The sequence below is a fragment of the Thunnus albacares genome, chromosome 15 (assembly GCF_914725855.1).
Source record: "Thunnus albacares chromosome 15, fThuAlb1.1, whole genome shotgun sequence".
NCBI lineage: Eukaryota > Metazoa > Chordata > Actinopteri > Scombriformes > Scombridae > Thunnus > Thunnus albacares.
This window is the reverse complement of record NC_058120.1, coordinates 7,235,482-7,253,376: the sequence shown is the minus strand read 5'-3', so window position 1 is coordinate 7,253,376 and position 17,895 is coordinate 7,235,482. Positions and strand designations below refer to the sequence as shown.

Here is a 17,895-nt window from a genome sequence, read left to right as displayed (position 1 = left end):
ATGTGATCTAAGAAAGAAAAGTTCTGGTCTAAATCGGTGAAATTTAAAACAGGAGTAATTTTTTGAATCAATAAAACTTAAAATTGCTGATTAGAAAGAGGGAAATATTGCACTGCTATAAATTCAACTATATTTAATTTTCAACTACAATTATTTAGAAGTGGATACATTTCAGAATGAGGTCTTCAGTTGCCTCTGAAATTTAAATAACTAAACCCTGTCTTTGCTTCCATACAGGAAAGACCAATCAGTCATCCAAATTAACTTTTATAATCACACAGCGGGTTGCATTATTTTACACTTTTACATTTGTAGAGTTATATAGAAATGACTTTAATCAAGCCCTGATATCTTGGTTTTCAGAATTTCTATTTGTGTTTTGGTTCATAATTGTATATTTTTGTATATGCTTTGTGTGTGCGATTCGTACCGGACTACACAGATATGCATCCAGCGTGTCTAACAATCCTAGAGAGAGTCTTGCCCTCAGTCTTGTTGCTCTGGATAGTGTATCAGTCTAAAACACACAGACATTAATACCACAGCACTGATAGCATAACTCTATTTCAAGCAAGACCAAACACAATAAAATGCTGCTTTTTTCTGTATGACATAGATACCACAGCACTAATAACATAACCTTATTCTGTTTCATTCATTCTACAAGCAAAAATATTGAATTACCATGAATCCAAAAACAAGTTAGATAAGATATTCTCTGTGTTGTCGTCCTGAAAGCACTGTATTCGGTCATAGAGTGCATGGCTCAGAGACCTGGTCTCCAAATTAATTCAATAAAAAGCCTGACATTATTCTCTTTGGTGGATTCCACAAGCAAAGTATTGAATTATGCCAGAAAACCATAGCCTGAATCAAATAGTATATCATAAAAAAAACTGTCATGTCAGTCATTACTCGTCAGGCTTGGTTCACTAAAACCACAATGACTCCCATAGATGATTCTATTTCAGAAAAATACATAGTATTTCCTTTCTTTGAGGTACTTCCATAGGCAGTGTATTCATTTAAAGAGTGATTTGTTCTGTCTAATGTGTGCGTCTCTATAGGTGCCATTCTTCGGTCCATTGTTTGACGGTGCCATAGTGGACATGAAGATTTTGCCCACCATGGTCAGAGCTACAGCTATCAACGCCAGTCGAGCTCTCAAATCACTCATTCCTCTATACCAGAACTTGTATCCTTTTTAAAAAGATAAATATGCGAAATCAGGATCAGAAGTGAGAGGTAAGTCATCCTTATTTCTACACTTCCATGGTGACAAGAACAACACCTTCAATCAAAATATTTAACTGAAGACCAGATAACAGCACTGTGGTCACTGCCAGTCCAGAATGCTGGCGATATTCCAGTAGCTACAATATGAAGAAACACATTATTAATATTGGGAGTCCTTTCTTTATACTGTATTTTTTTGTCTTTTTCTGCAGTCTAAATACTTACCATGGAAACCATTTCAGCACATTAGTCCACACATGACTGGTTGTGTTGAAAAAACATAATCTTTCAGTTTTTAGGTCATTGCCTCAGTTTCCATCCCCATGCTAACACCTCATGGTCAACTCTTTAAATAGTTTGAAGGCTCATCTTACCTACTTCAACTTGTTGAAATATATATATGCTGTCGTGTAGCCTGTTGAAATCCTTGCACATGTATGTGTGAGTGAGAGTGTCGGTTATCACTCAGCTCAAGTGTTAAGAATAGCAAATCAATGTCCAGTGGTGTTTGGCTTTCAGAATATAAGTGCCAGTGTGATAGGGGGTGTATTTAGTTGAGTCTGAAGTGCTGTATCAAATGTGTGTGTGTGTGTGTGTTTGTCGTGCACGGCCAGGCAGACAAAGTTGGGATAGAGTGCGTGCGTGTGCGTGTGTGTGTGTGTGCAGGAGAGAGAGCCAAACAGATAGACAGGTGTGTATACAGTCTGTCTGCTTGATCCGATGCGATGGTAGTTTGGTTGGAACAAGCCCAGCGGTCAATACTTATCGATGACTCTCTCTCTCTAACGCTGTTTCTAAATGAGGGGCTTTGCTCTCTGCTCTCACACAGACACGCACGTACAAATACAGACATGTATCCCCGCTTAATTCTAACAAACACAGACGGATGGTTACACTTGCATGGACACAAGTATTTTAGAAGTGCAGCAATGCAAGTACAGACACACACACACACACACACACACACTATTTTGAGGTGACAGTGTCCCCTGTTGAGCCAAACTGAGCCACTAACTGATCATTGGAATTTCCTCTAAGCAGCACTTAAAGCAGTTTGATTCCTTCCTGTCTGTCTGTCCTTTTCTTCTTTTCTTCGCACCTCTTGCTCCTCATATCTAAGATAAATTCAAGTTTTGATTTTAAAAGTTTTGGTCGAAAGCAAGAAGCTAAATTTAGCAGAGGATGTCGTCATCTCGAGCTTTTACGCTTTCAAGTCATTTTACCAATTAAGTCTCATGGAATTACTTTATATAAAACCCTTCTGTCTTGTTATCACTAGCGTGTTCTCGACAAGTTTCTAAGTGAAAGGTGTCAGTGGATTTAAAATGATATGCTGCGAAGCTTAGTTTCATCATGGAACCGGTGTACGGGCTGTGTGAAATGAGTGAAGGGAACACAGCAAAAAAGGGGGCAGTAGAAATAACCAGCATAAATTATCACAGCGGGACCACACTGGGGTGGAAAAACAGCTCATCAGCTAATGCTGCAGCACAGGATAAGGGCTGTATTTATCTACGGCATTCCCGGCAAGCTTAGCCACCACATAGACCAAACCAACAAGGATTGATAGCTGCCAGCGTCAGAAGAACATAGGCTAAATAGCACCTGGAGGGATAAAACCTATTAGAAGATGGTTAGCCGTCTCCAGTCAAGGATAAGGCGGCAGCTGCAACAGGTAGCCACGCAGTCACAGCTAAAATAGCCACTGATATAATACAACCCTCACTTTATTCTTTTGTCTCTTATCCTTGACTCCCTCCTTTTCTTGTCATCTCCCTTGTATCTCATCTTGGTGTCCTGCCACCTACATCTGCTCCGTCTTTTTTCCTTTTTCACGTTTCCCCCCCTCATCCCTTTCTCCCATCCCTCCTCTACTGTTCTCTTATGTCCCTTTACTCTCTCCTCTTGTCCTTCATTTCTGTTCTTTTGCTTCTTCACATCCAACCTTCTCCCCTCTCTCAACCCTCGTCTTTCTCCCTCTTTTTTCCCCTCTCTTCGCTCGTTCATCCTTTCTCTTCTTTTCAGAGAGATAATGCGAGTGGTAGAGGTGGTGATGGTAGCCAAGAAGGTGGAAGGTGCGTGGGTAGAAGAGGAGGAGGGGGAAGGGGGAGGTTGAAGAAGCCATTTTGCTTTGTCACGTCCACCCAGTGAGACAGAGACAGAGAGATTGTTAGGCTCAGTGTGGGGCTGTAGCTCGTAGCTAACACCCCCTGACTCCTTTGTGTTTGTGTGAGAGAGAGAGAGAGAGAGAGAGAGAGAGAGAGAGAGAGCGCGCGCACATGTATCTTCTTGCGTGTGTTCATGTCTGCGTATCAGTTTGTGCGTGCTTTTGTGTGACTCCAGCAATCTCGGGCAAGTGTGCAGACATGTAAACATGTGTACAGCTTGTGTGTGTATATCCACACACCTACTATATGTGTGTGTGTGTGTGTGTGTGACCGTGTACATGGTCCTAATGACACACATGTGTTGCGCATGCTCGTTGGGAGGTGTTTGTGTGTCTGCTTATGTCCTGGTGTGTATTGATTGGTGGTAGCAGCAGGTCGATGTCTCTGACAGGCTGAATTACAGTAATCAGTCATTATTGACTCCCCATCTCTCTGCTACACACACCTCTCTCCTCTTCTGTCTCTCCACCTCTCCCTCCCTTCTCTGCCCTCTACTTCTGTCACTTTTTTTTTTTCTTTCCTTTTCTCCCTCTTATCTCTCTGGCTCTGTAGCTCTGCCTTAACTTCCCTACATGTCTTGTGCTCTCGTTTTTTTTCCCCTGCTCCTGTCTTGTGTCACTCTGTCCCCTCGTCATCATTTCTCTGTCTCCCTTTTTAATTCAGTCCCTGTATTTTCTCTTCTGTCTCTCTAACTACCCTCTCCCTATCTCGGTACATCTCTCTCTCTCTCCCTTTATCTCTATTGAATTGTCTGGTTTTCCTCTTTCTCAGATTTCTTTACTTTTCCTTTTTCATTCAGTCTTTCGGAGCTTTTCTGCTTCCCCCCCTGCTTGTTTTCTGCTCATTCTCAATGTCCTTAACTCTAAGCTGTAGAGAAGCTGTAATGTCATGACGTCATAATGATGCTTAACAACCTAAGAGTTAGAGAATAAGAATTGATGAATGTTTGGGACGATACAATTCAATAAAAGGACACATTCAGATCTACTTTAGTCCTGCGTGAAAGAATACAGCCCCCCTAATTCTGAGGGCATTCTGAGAGCTCCAGCAAGTTGAACGCGGCTCAACTTTTGCCACAACATGACATCATTCAGCAAGGCGTTGCGGTGGCCAACTGGCGGCCAACATTCCAGGCAGATGACTGCTCACGATTGTTACCGCAAAAGATAAAATCACTCCTGCCGTGATAATTCTGTCTCATATCATTATAAACAGCTGCGCAGTGTTTCGGTGTCTTATAATCCCTCTAATTCATGGATCTTAGTGCTACCTGAAGCAAAACACCCTCACCACAGTGCAGCCCCCGGCCATGTTTTAACACAGGGCTGTTTTCAGGAACGCCTGCTGGTCGTGTTGTCTCATTCAGAGCGTTAAGGAGACCTTAGCGCATTGAAAGTCACACAATTCATACACACAAAGAAACACATATGTAAATACAGACACAGAGCAGCCACATGATAGAACATATGTGAATAAGTTATATTTTATAAGCCTTACTACATCAAGACTGACTTTGCCGGGTTTGTGATCTGGTACCATAACTACCAGATTTAAGACTAAGCGAGCAGTAACAGAGGTCAGTATAATACATAGTGTTGGCCTTTTTGTTGTAAATGAGATGAGACATTCCTGGAGAAGAAGACACATTGAGAGTGTGGGTCTTAGATAACCTCGCGTGCCTCTTAAGTGGTGCGTGTGTTCTCTGTTTGTGATTGTGAGCGCTGCATTGTAACATCAGGTATCCTCAGCGAGAGGCTCAGACAGGATGGGGGGGAAAGAGAGGGATGGAAAGAAGGTTGGCAGGGCTAAATGTGTCAGTGGTTAACTGGCATTTTTTTTCTTCTTTCTTTTTCTCCCCTTCCCTCACCCCCCCTCTTCCACTCTCTCTCTCTTTCCCTCTTTCTCTCTCTCTCTCCTGGCCCTTAGGGCGGTCCATCTGCCTTCCCTCTCCCTCTGATCTTTCATTCACCATGACTACAACCATCCAAGAGCGCACACACACACATGCACACTGAGTGCCAGGCTGCTGGGGCAGCTGTAGTGTAAGCACAGCTCTATCTCACGTATCAGCTCATTGCAGCAAGAAAAGCAATCCAAGACAACCCCAACACACACATACTGCTGCTCTCCATATTGCCCTCACTGTATTCACACATCATCACAATGAAATGCAAAGAAACACTGTGTTTTGAAACTTCTCTACCTTCTGATGACTGGTACTCTTTGGTCCAGGTAGAGGAAGATGGATTCCTCCTGTAGCCCACCACAGTGGAATCAATCCTTCTTAACTCATAGATTAGACCACATGAAAGGAAAGAGCAGACTGCTGAGTGATATATTGGTGTCACCAATTCCTTTTGCGGCAGTGGAGTCCCTGAACCTAATGCTACTTACAGGTCATATCAGAAAAGTGGTAAATTCCAGCTTTTTACCTCAAAGGCACTCCTTGAAGGAAATTGTAAGATTCAAACACTCAGCGCTGATTCATCCAGTAAGATAAGTAACCTGATGTGATATCAACATGGAAACATACAATTATTTTTGCACTAGAAAACAAAATTTCAGCTGCAAGACATTGAATGTAAATGTTTAAAGGGCAGGCTGGTTATATTCTGTGTTTTCCTATTATCAAAAATCCAAAACCAACTATGAATCGGTCCCACTAACAAGTATTCCAGGTGTAGCTAAAGCCTGATATATCTTATTCTTCTGGGTGACATACTCCTTTACTACCATGAACATGGACATTGTAGTTTATTTTGAGTCAATCTCACATACACCATCCTGCTGCTGGAAATACTCCGTGTTTATTTATTTATTTATTTTTGAGTAATATTTGCTAAAAACTACAGTGTTCAGCTGTTTTGATCACACTATATTGAATGTCATGAAACAAATTTCTATCAGCTGTGGAGCAATAATAAATTGACATATTGTATGAATGGAGATCAGACCACAATGATGCAGTAATTTAGTTTTCTGTTTATATTTGACTTCCAAATAAGACACTTGAGGATTTTGTTTGATATGTACTCCTTAGTAAAATACATAAATTGACTTAAAAATGTAGCATAACATATATTTTGTAAACTTTTAAAAGTGTCATCCGGGGTTACTACGTTACATTAAAGATTAATCAGTCTTGTGACCATTTCGGCCGATGTTTACCTCGCTAGATCTGCTACAGCTGTTCTACCATCTGATAATGGTGTGTGTGTGTGTGTGTTTGTGTGTGTGTGTGTGTGTCCGTGTCAGAGAGAGTTTGAGCGACATTTCTATGCGATAGGTGTTGCTGTGTGTGAGGGTTTACATGTCTGTTGGTGTTTAGTGTGTGTGGAAGAGCAAGCTGTGAACGTCCTCCATCTGCTCCTGGGTGATTGTGGTTCTGGGGAACAATGTTGGAGAGACACTAAGCCACTGCACACGTACACACACACACACACACACACACACACACACAAAAAAGTGCCAGCAAGAGTATGTTTGTGTGCATGAATTTTCAAATGTATATCATCTATCCATTTACACGTGTGTGTGTGTGTGTGTGTGTTTTTCATGGTGTTTATGTTGAATGTGTATTTGTTTCACTTTCAGGATTAGAGCTATTGTCTGTGAGTGTGTGTGTGTTTGTGTGTATGCGTGTGTGTGTGTGTGTGTGTGTGTGTGTGTGTGTGTGTGTGTGTGTGTGTGGGACATCCCCTCTAGTAGTTGATTGGCAGAGATAGCTGCAGTGAGGCTGGGGTCAGCATATGGCTCAGTGTGATAGCGATGCTGTGTTTGTACGTGTGTGTGATGTCTGTGCATGTGTGTGTCACTGCCTTTCCCTCTCTTTCACACTCTGTTCCCAGTGAAATGATGGCAGCTCAGGGCATGTAGCGCTATTATCCCCCATATCCACACACACACACACACACACAGACACACACACACACACACACACACACACACAAGAGCAGCCAAACGCCTAGCAGCCTGCCTGGCTTCTCTTTGCCAGCTCCCACAATAGAGCCTATTGTCCCAGTAAGGCTACAATCTGCTGTGTGTGACAAGGAGTGTGTGTTCTTCACCATGGTAGAAAGGTAAGGGCAAAGCTTCACAAATTGAAGACATTTTGTTATTGCTGATGCTGAAATGGGGTCATTTTATTCTTAACCTCCCCCAAGCTGCACTACACCCATCAGCTATTTCCTTTGATATAAACCCAAAACTGAACTGCTGCCCGTCTCCAGGTCGAGATACATCCGACGGAATTGTGCAAACTAAAAACTCGGTGGCGTTGTCCTCACTACATCGAAAATTAACAGAAAAAAAATGTTTCTTGTGTTTCACATAATCTTTTCAATGTTTTTTAGAAATTAGTATAATAAACAAAACCACAAGTGTTGAAATAGTCAGCACGCTGCATCTTTTCAAAGTGATAAATATGGATGAGTATAAATATATTTTACCCATCTGTTCCTCACAGAAAACACATCACTCTGTGAAGCTTTTACAGTGGCAAATTGACAGCAAATCAGCACCACATGCTGAGAAGAGTTTGAAGCTAAAAGATGCAATTAGGATTAGGTTAAGAGTCTGTGTATTAGTGAAGGTTAAGGGTAAGGAAATGAACATAACACTGTGTGTGTGTGTGTGTGTGTGTGTGTGTGTGTGTGTGTGTATGTGTGTGTGAATGCATGCAGAGGGGGAGGTGATTGTGGTTAATTGTTTCCCGTTGGGTAGATAGAGGAAATGAAAAGAAAAGGGTGAGGAGGAGGGGTCACGGCTAATCTCTTCCACTTCTCCTCGGGGAAATGCGTGTCTGTGTCTTTCTGTGTGTGTGTGTGTGTGTGTGTGTGTGTGTGTGTGTGTGTCTTTCTGTGTGTGTGTGTGTGTGTGTGTGCGTGCTGCATTCATGGTGTCAGTGTGTTTCACAAGCAGCTTTATGATCTTTGACACATTGATGTACAATTAAATAATACAGATGTTAAATGTATTTATGTTTGAATAATAGATTACTCTCTCGGTTATTTTTCCAAGTAGATAGACGTGACAATTTTGCAAAACTTTAAAAACTGTATTAAACTGAAATTCTGTTTAACATTCACCTTCAAAATTCTTCCACTAGGCCAGCTGATTTCACTTGTCAGTAGGGGTGCAATTAACAATTATTTTCTCAATTAATTGTTTATCCTATGAAATGTTAGAAAATAGTGAAAAAAGTGCTTTTTTTGGGACGTTGTAATGTTTTCAATTTGCTTGTTTTATCTAAGAGCCTAAAATGTTAAGATATTCAATTAATTGTCATATATGACAAGGAAAGACGGCAAATAGTCACATTTTGGAAGTCAAGTCCATTTTTTAATGACCAAATGCATATTGTCATTTTCAATGCAAACAGTATGACACCAATACAAGAACAAGAAATGAGAATGCCATAAATTGTATAATCTCAAATTTAAATAACAAAAAAGAGACAAATAAATAATAATTCAAATAATAATAATAAACACTAAAATAAAAGGTGACATACATAACGTCACACTGGCAATAGACACACATCCAAATACATGACACAGTCATGTAATCACAGATGCTCCAACATCTGGGAAGGGTTAAGCTGAGAGACAATTTCTCATATGCTGCTACAGTCCCCAGTTAACCGAACCATACGCTGACTGGGGGCAAATCAGCAGACTTCCACACACAAACTATGATTTTCCTACCCAGCATAAGAGCTGTATGAATCCAATCTGCATCTGACGTGGGGAGATTGTACAGTGGTAGGGGATCACCCAGAGTGGACAGCCTGACCAATGATCAATTTAATGAATGGCTGAATGGCTGTCCAATAATCTTGCTCTTTTGAGCAGGACCACCAAAGGTATACCAGAGTGACATCATTTTCATTACATCTCCAACACTCTGGTTTCTCCCTCAGCTTAGCTCTGAATAACTTTCTTAAACTGGACCAGTCTTGTTTTAACCTCCCTGGACATTTTCTTTAAATTCCATTCCTTCTCCCCTTCCTCAAAACATTTTATTTATATTAAATTTATATTTTATTTAAATCTGTTTCCCACCCTGCTTTAGGATCAGAAGACTTAGTATCTGAGTAATTCAGAAGCATGGAGTAGTTGTAATGGAAAATGGTTGTAACTGCAAATCTTGTGCCGGTCTCGCACAAGCGGAAAGCACTGAAGTTCCAAGTCAGTGTAGCATTAAACTCACAGACATCATCCCGCACACACAGCCGTCTGACTGGAATAGTCCATAAATAGGTCTGAGGACTGAATTATCAAAGAGAGAGTAAATTACTGTTAGGTAGGTGTATCACTGAGATATTACTCATGTACTATCATGTTTTTTTTTTTGGTCTAATTTCCGAAATATATGATTCATGTAATATGTGTATGTGTGTGTGTGTGTGTGTGTGTGTCTGTGTGCACACGTACACGCCTTGTCACCGAGAGCTGTGCAGACACATGAGTTGTAGCCATCAGCGGCTTGATCACACCTTGTTGGAGCAGACCCCCCTCTGACTGGTAAACAAGCTAATCTGCCGTGTGTGTGTGAGTGTGTAAATGCGTGAATGCATTTTGCGGCCGGGTGTGTGAATGTAAGTATTTTGATGTGACGAGGTGTTTAAGATTCAGGGTGGGATGTCACAGATGACCAAGACCACGACGACAAAGTGCAGCACAGCGACCCGTGTATCATAAGCTCTAATAGGCGTCTTCAATTTGGGCCTTAAAGAGACAGAAAGAGGAGAATAGTTTTCAACCGCCGGGGAAAAAGAGGTGTTAAAGAATAACTGATGATTTATTCATCGCTGTTAGGAATTTGAGAAGAAGGATATATATGTACGTTCATATCTGTGTGTACGTGGAGGGTGAATATTGTGTAACTGTTGTTAGAGCCTGCAGATAAGAATAAAATCCATCTCCCTAATCAGAGAATTATTATTATGGCCTCGTTGACAACACCCATGCTGTGAGTGTGTGTGTTTGTGCGCTTTGGTGTGTGTGTGTGTGTCCGTTAAATAAAACTTGTAATTGCACTGGCAGCTTTAGGGCTCCCCAGTGGTGACAGGGAAGAGGGTGAGGGTGTATGCGCACACATACACATGTCAAAGGGTGAAATAGTGGGGTGAGAAGGGGCCAATTAATGTATCGCGTCTGTTTTTCTCCTCCGCTCCCTGTTTCTGCATCAGGTTAAAGAGCAGATGAATAGGGGTAAATACGATTGTGGAAGCGTGCGTGTGTGTCTCCACGCACATCATCCCCCTAACAATAAGTAGTGCATGAGACCAACCTATCTCTGTCCTCATCTAAGGCGTACGTGGACACACACACACTCGTAATGAAATCACAAAGCCTCCATATCATTGCTATCACAGAAAGATATAAACCCATTAGCTTGTTCCTTTGGGCATGGACACACACACACACACACATACACACACACACATGCACAGGTTTATCATTACACGCTGTAAAGCTTTTCCAATTGTATTATCCCTCTGATGTCCTTCTCTCTGTTGTCTGTTCCAATGCCTGGGGTGGAGAGGACAGATAGAGGGTGTATGTGTGTGTGATGCAGAGTGAGATACAGCGTGTGTGTGTGTGTGTGTGTGTTTCTGAGGAGAGGTATCTTTTTGGACAAGCTTTAGATAATGAACAGAAGTTTTGTTGTTGCACTTTTAATATCCTGCTCTTACATTTTAAAAATAGATGTTAAAGCGATTAAAGAATCTTTATATTTAAAATTTAGCTTTCTTTACATCTTAAGTTGTCGCCAAAACAGGAATTGTCCTATCCCACACCGGTCGACATGTTGATGACTCAACCAATTTAATCGTTGTGTGATGCAGTATCTTATCTGACCGACCGAAGGAAATGATGCATAAAAACTTCAAGGCAAAATCTGAAAAGCAGCGAGTGAACACTGTCCAGAGAAAGCTGAACCCACCCACCAGTGTCAGCTCTTCTGACTCTCATCACTTTGGTATTTTTCTGTATAAAGCTTCACAAAGCAGCTGGCAAACACACCGTCTACATTTGTCTAATGTCTCTGTAAATGATTTGTAAATATTCAAACCGGTTCAGATTAGATGCCATTTGGAGAAGTAATGAAAAGTTACTGTGTGAGTGGGGATCGGTGTTATGGGAAAAAAGTCTTCTATCAAGGGATGAATGAAGTGATTTTTATATCACCAAGTAGCTCCACTTGAATAACATAGATAACTCTCACTCAAAGCCTATTGATCTACTCTCACCAGAATTAAGCTGTTTGTAGACTGTTAGTATAATGTCCATACATGTCAACGGCTGTGTATTCTCCTCTGGGATTCCACTATCCTACATTTACAGAGGAGCTGATGTTTGGAAATTCCGAGGCACGTGCTCCAGACAGGGAATGTCAGGTTATTGAATAAACTGTGAGGATGACTTCACAGGAACATATCAAAATTTCTTTTACAACATGGATAAAAAAAAAAAGTTTAATTGCATTAGATTATGTGGTTTTTTTCCCTCTGTTTTACAGTTTTCTGCTTTTAAAACATTTTGAAATGAATACAGCTTTTTGTTAATTCATTATGACATCAGAGGACCAAAAGTTATGCTGTTTGAGACCAAGACTAGTGTAGGAGCAGTGGTCACAAACAACATTCAACCATCTCCTTTTTTAAAAAAAAAAAAAAAAAGAGAGGAAGAAAGCAGAAAGGTGGCAGAGTGAAGTCACAGATGAACTTGTTTCAGCAGTAAACAAATGAGTCAACAGTTGATGGTGCATATTCAGGAGAGATGATTCATGTACATACGTATTGTGTGACGAAAATGAGTGTAAATGAGCTGCAGATGGACTGTAAGAGGAAGTGTATTTGAAACCTGTAATTTGGAAACTTCTGATGATTGGCTGTAGAAGCTTTTTACAAAATTGTTTCATTTTCTAATGATGGAGCCAAGTGTGCCTTTAAAAAGTTACCTTACCCTTCCCTTTTCCTGTGTGATTATGTCATCGTCATGTATGTTGAAGGCAGATCACTAAAAAGACCTTAACATTTCAACTTTAAGTTTTAAATGATTTGTTAAACTGTCAATCAAAATGATTTATATGAACCTTCTGGGTCATCGTGTATATAAAAGTGAGAAATAGAAACCAAATTAAGCCGTTTTGATCTAAATCTCTCACAAAAAACAGTGTATTTGAATGCTCCGTAGGCTATATATTCACATGTAGAGAATATTCACACCATATTCGATGAACAGACACACACTTCTACATAAAAACATTGTCACACACACACACACACACACACATCCCAGCAGTGGGCCCAGCTCCTAATGTGCTAACAAGCTCCCTTTCTCCTGCCCTCGCCTCCTCTCCTTCTTCAGTCTCCCTCGGTCTCAAGTGATCGCAGGAGTCGAACACCGCCACAATGAACCGCGCTGCGGGAGAGAGAGAGAGCGAGCTGGAGAAGGCACGAACGCTTCACTCTCCCCACTCTTTTCAGCCACGCCAAGAAAATGAGTTTCTGACTCGACACAAAAGAGCCTTTTTATCCGCCCCCTCTCCTCCTCTATCTTTCTCCTGTCTTGCCTTTCTCCGCTCTGCGTTCTCCTCCTTCTCCCTCACAAGCCCTTTTCCCTCGTTCTCCCCTTATAATTTTCCCTCTTTCATTCCCTTTCTCTCTCCGAAAAAGAGATATTTTTCTGCTAATGACTTAAGAGGTGCCATCTGAAATTCAATTACAGTAGATTTCATAGTGACGACTGCCATTTGGGTGGAGGGAGGGATGGATGGATGGATGGATGGAGGCAGAGATGTGTCAATGCAATCAAAGTCTATTTTCTATGACCTCTCACTGGTTTCTACTTTTTTAAATAATAATAACTTCATTTGTAGAGATAAACACAGACATTGAAGATTGCCATTTAGTTCAGGAGGCAGATTTCAGCTTCTTCCTCCTCTTTTTTTTCGAAATAACAGGACTAATAGTTGCAAAGATCAAAGACTGACAATATGACTGTGTGCAAATTAAGCTTTTGTTTACTATTTAAACAAGTTACCATGTTGACATGAGTCAGTATTGTGAATAATATGAAAATAGGATTATTATAAGCTGGATGGATATATATTAGCTCATAAACATGTAATTAAAGCTCCTACACACCCATAGTCCACCCACACAGATGTCACTTAACCTGATTCGACCTCTTCTCAAGACATCGGCCATGTCTGAAATCACACACTATTTACTCTGTAATACAGCTGCAATGATTAATCGACTAGTTGCCAGCTATTACATTAATTGCCAAACTCAGAACCCATCGGCTATCTGTCCAACAATGATTTAGCCTCAGGGGGCAACGGCCAATATTTTGGGGTTCCTGTGTAGCCAGTGGATATCCCGATAACCAATATCCAGGCTAAGACTTCCTCTTCCATGCGCCAGTCGTTGTTTACAGTCTGATTAGCAACTTGACATGGTCCAGATGACATTTTTGCTAATCTCTATAAATAGATATATGTGTATGAATGCAGATTTAAAAAAAATTTTCTTTAAAGTTCATCGTCGTCAGATGATAGCCAATGGGTTCTGAGATTAGATTTCAGCCAGTGCGTTCCAACTCTTTTGCTCTCCACACAGACTGTTTACCCGCATGCAACCAAAGCTCGCTCAAACGTGATTGGTCAATACTACAAACGGAAACCAGAATGTTTCTGGTACCAAAATCTCGTCCCGTTGCCTACAGATTCTGCATTCATATGTAGATATCTGTTTATAGAGATGAATTAATTGCCAACTATTTTGATAATCGATTAATCATTTTGAGCCATTTTTTAAGAAGAACATTTGAGGATGTCACACTGGGCTGTGGGAAACAGGAGACATTTTTCAACATTTTCTGACATTTTATAGACCAAACAACTAAACAATTAATAGAGGAAACAATCGGCAAATTAATCAATAATGAAAACAATCGTTTGTTGCAGCCCTACTCTATAATGTACTGTATTTTATTTATATTTTTATAGTGCCTGAATTCAATCAGAGCGGAAAATATATGCACTATAAAACCATCAACCATCATAAATTCCCACAATTGAACAAAATAAGTAGCATCCATGGCTTGTATATTACAATTGCGTTGTGGGATTGTACATTTTATAGATGCGAAAATTACTATTGTACATACGAGTCCACACCTTTCAGTGATGCAAAATGATGATGAGCCCGTAATCTCAATTTACTGCTCAGTATAGAGTAACGTGATTGTTATATAGGGAGGAGTGAATGAATAAACAAGGCAGTGCTTGTTCATAGCTTTTGTATTTGTTGCACCTGTTGGGGCGGGACAATTTATACCACTGCAGAAATGTTGACTTTTCATTGTAGGAAAAGCACAGGTGTAGCTAATAACATGTTTTTCATTCTATTTAAGTATCCCAGTCAGCCGACAGTGTGACAGTGAGGCAGCATGAACAATACTAGGACCCTGAAACTGAAGCAGCTAATCATAATTCAGCCATCACTGTTTGTTATTTTTTTACATCTGTGCTTTTCCTCCTGTGAAATTTACAACTGTTTTCTGTCTTTTTATTGTTATTTGGCTATAGAGTTTGGTGACGTCACACAATTCCCGTCGTAGCTCCACTCAGCTTCAACCTGAGCAGAGGTCTAATTAGCCGGAGTGATTGAAAAAACGTGTGGGTGTGCAGGACCTTTAGGAATCCCACATATGAAGGCGATATTAGTGCGTAGGTAAAGGTTTTGCATCAGAGTGCGTCTCTCTCCTGTCGTCGCCTCCTCCCAGAGGGGAGTTGGTGTTTGTGACACAGTAACATAAGGCCACAGGCAGAAACCCACGCTGGGAGGAAGAAAGAAGGAGATGGATATAAAGGAGGCAGACACAGAAAGAGTGAAGAAAAGTAAAGCGATGTTCCTGTCATTTATCCCAGCAGTCGTACCATGTCTGTGTATTTATTAGCTTTTCTTTCTCTTTCTCCATCTTCCCATTTTCTTCTCTCTTTCAGTTTCCTTGCCTCTGTAGACTTCTATCTGTCCTGCAGGTGTCCTTTAAACCTTTTCACCCTCTCAGAAATAACAAAACAGTGGCCTTTTAGACGTTTCTGAAAACCTGCGGATACTGTCTTCATATTTTTCAAAAAGCGTTGTTGGCTGGAATACAGTGCCTTGCATCAGGATTCATCCCCCTTGGACTTTTCCACATTTTGCACTGTTTGAACCTAGAATTCAAATTCATATTATTGGGCTTTTTACCATTTGATTAACACAATATGCGTATATAATACCTTGAAAGCATATTAACACATATGCTTTGAAGGTGCAAAATACCTTTTTGTTGTAACACAAACAATTAAGACACAAAAAGCTGAAATCTGTTGATTTGACTGTAGGGTCATTGTCTTGCTGGAAGGTGAACCTCCGTCTCAAGTCTCTCACAGACTGAAACAAGTTTTCTTCAGTAATTGCTCTGTATTTGCTTCCATCCATCTTGCCCTCAATCCTGACCAGTATCCCAGTACCTGCTGATGAAAAGCATCCCCACAGCATGAAGCTGCCACCACCGTGTCTCACTGTGGGGATGGTGAGCTCAGGGTGATGTACAGTGTTGGGTCTCTGCCACACATAGCGCTTTGCACCAGGGCCATAAAGTTTAATTTTGATCTCATCTGACCAGAGTAGCTTCTTCCACATGTTTGCTGTGTCTCCCACATGGCTTGTGGCAAACTCCAAATAGGATTAAACAAGATAAAAGCCAGATTTGTGAAGTACACGACTAATAGTTGTCCTGTGGACAAATTCTCCCTCCTGAGATGTAGATCTTTGCAGCCCCTCCAGAGTTACCGTTGGCCTCTTGGTTGCTTCTCTGATTAACACTCTCCTTGCCCGGTCCGTCAGTTTAGGTGGACGGCCTTCTCTTGGTAGATTTGCTGTTGTGTCATATTCTTTCTATTTTCTAATGATGGATTTAATGAGGCTCTGTGAGATATTCAAAGCTTGGGATATTTTTTTATAACCTAACTCTGCTTTGTACTTCTCAACAACTTTGTCCCTGACCTGTTTGGTGAGCTCCTTGGTCTTCATGATGCTGTTTGTTTAATAATGTTCTCTAACAAACTTTAAGGCCTTCATGGAAAAGGTTTATTTATATTGCGATTAAATTGCACACAAAACCAATATTTCCCCCCTACTTCAACATTATGGACTATTTTGTTTTGGTCAGTTACATACAACCCCAATAAAATCCATTTTAATTTACGGTTGTAACCTGACAAAATGCGGAAAAGTCCAGGGCACAAAAAGTGCAAGGCACTGTATGTAATACTTCTTGTTCCTAATTACATTACATCCACACATCTCTCTCACACACACACACCCTCACACACATTCATTCACCAAAGGGGAAAGTGTGATGCAGGGGAGCGGGAAGCAAGAAAAAGGCAAACGGCGAGATCACATGGAGACCCGGTGTGAGAGACACTGGCTTGACACTCTGTGTGACTGCTGCTCTTCTCTCAGCTCTCTCCGGGAGAAAGACAGACACACACACACACACACACACTCTCTCACACACACACACACACTGCACCGTGTTGTTACTTAAATATCCTCCTCGCCGTCTCACCTGCTGTCCTCCCCTCTCACCACCTCTGTAACTCGCCACAGGATTCTCACCCTTCTTCCTCTTCACCCTTGCCGTTTCCACCCTCCTTCTTTTTACAAGTCACCCCTTCTCTTCCTCCCTCAGCATCTCGCTTTCTTTGTACCTCTAACCTCCCTGACTTGCTCCCCTCATTTCCTTCCCCTAGTTAGTAGGATTTAAATGAGGGGGTTTGATACTGCATGTGTACTTTTATGTTTCTTCCTCTCTGTTTTGCCAGCTTTTTCCGCTCACACCCCCCCCCACCCTTTTATTTATTTATTTATTTACCCTCCTTTCTCGTCTTTTCTGCCAGCGCAGTCTGTCCCTCCACTTTAAAGGAGCCATATTGTTGTTATTATCATTGTCTCTAACTGGATCAGTTACCATTAGACCTGAATCTCTCTCCTTCTGAGGCCCATAGACCAGCTCTCTAACCCAATAGAAAACCCATGGGCGCTATTACAGATGGCTGAACCATTCACAACGCGTGCACACACACACGTACAGTCTGAGGCACAAACACACAGATTTCATTCTGAAGATTCATTGGCCTAATCCCATCACACACTCAAACAAGGGGACACATGCACTTACATACACACATTGCGCCTGTTCACAACCAACCTTATCAATTACAGAGACACACACGCACTCTCATTGAAAATCCTCTTGTTATTGGAGCTCACCGAGCAAATGGTAATACTATTGGGAGATGATGGGACTGTGAGTTGTGTGTGTGTGTGTGTGTGTGTATGTGTTCAGGAGATGTTAGGGCTACATATGGCTGTCATTATGGTTGGATGTATGACTAGGACTAAGGAAGAGAGGGTAAATGT

At 41.2% G+C, this 17,895-nt stretch overlaps 1 protein-coding gene across 9 annotated transcripts in view; it reads left to right on the top strand.

The window, feature by feature from the left end:
* Window positions 1–17,895, top strand: part of ralgapa1 (Ral GTPase activating protein catalytic subunit alpha 1) — a 70,293-nt gene that overhangs the window by 42,723 nt on the left and 9,675 nt on the right. For all 9 annotated transcript variants that reach the window (XM_044374685.1, XM_044374684.1, XM_044374680.1 and 6 more), the window contains one exon: window positions 1,068–1,195. In XM_044374685.1, the coding sequence (XP_044230620.1) occupies window positions 1,068–1,195 (128 nt within the window). The remainder of the gene's footprint in view (window positions 1–1,067; window positions 1,196–17,895) is intronic.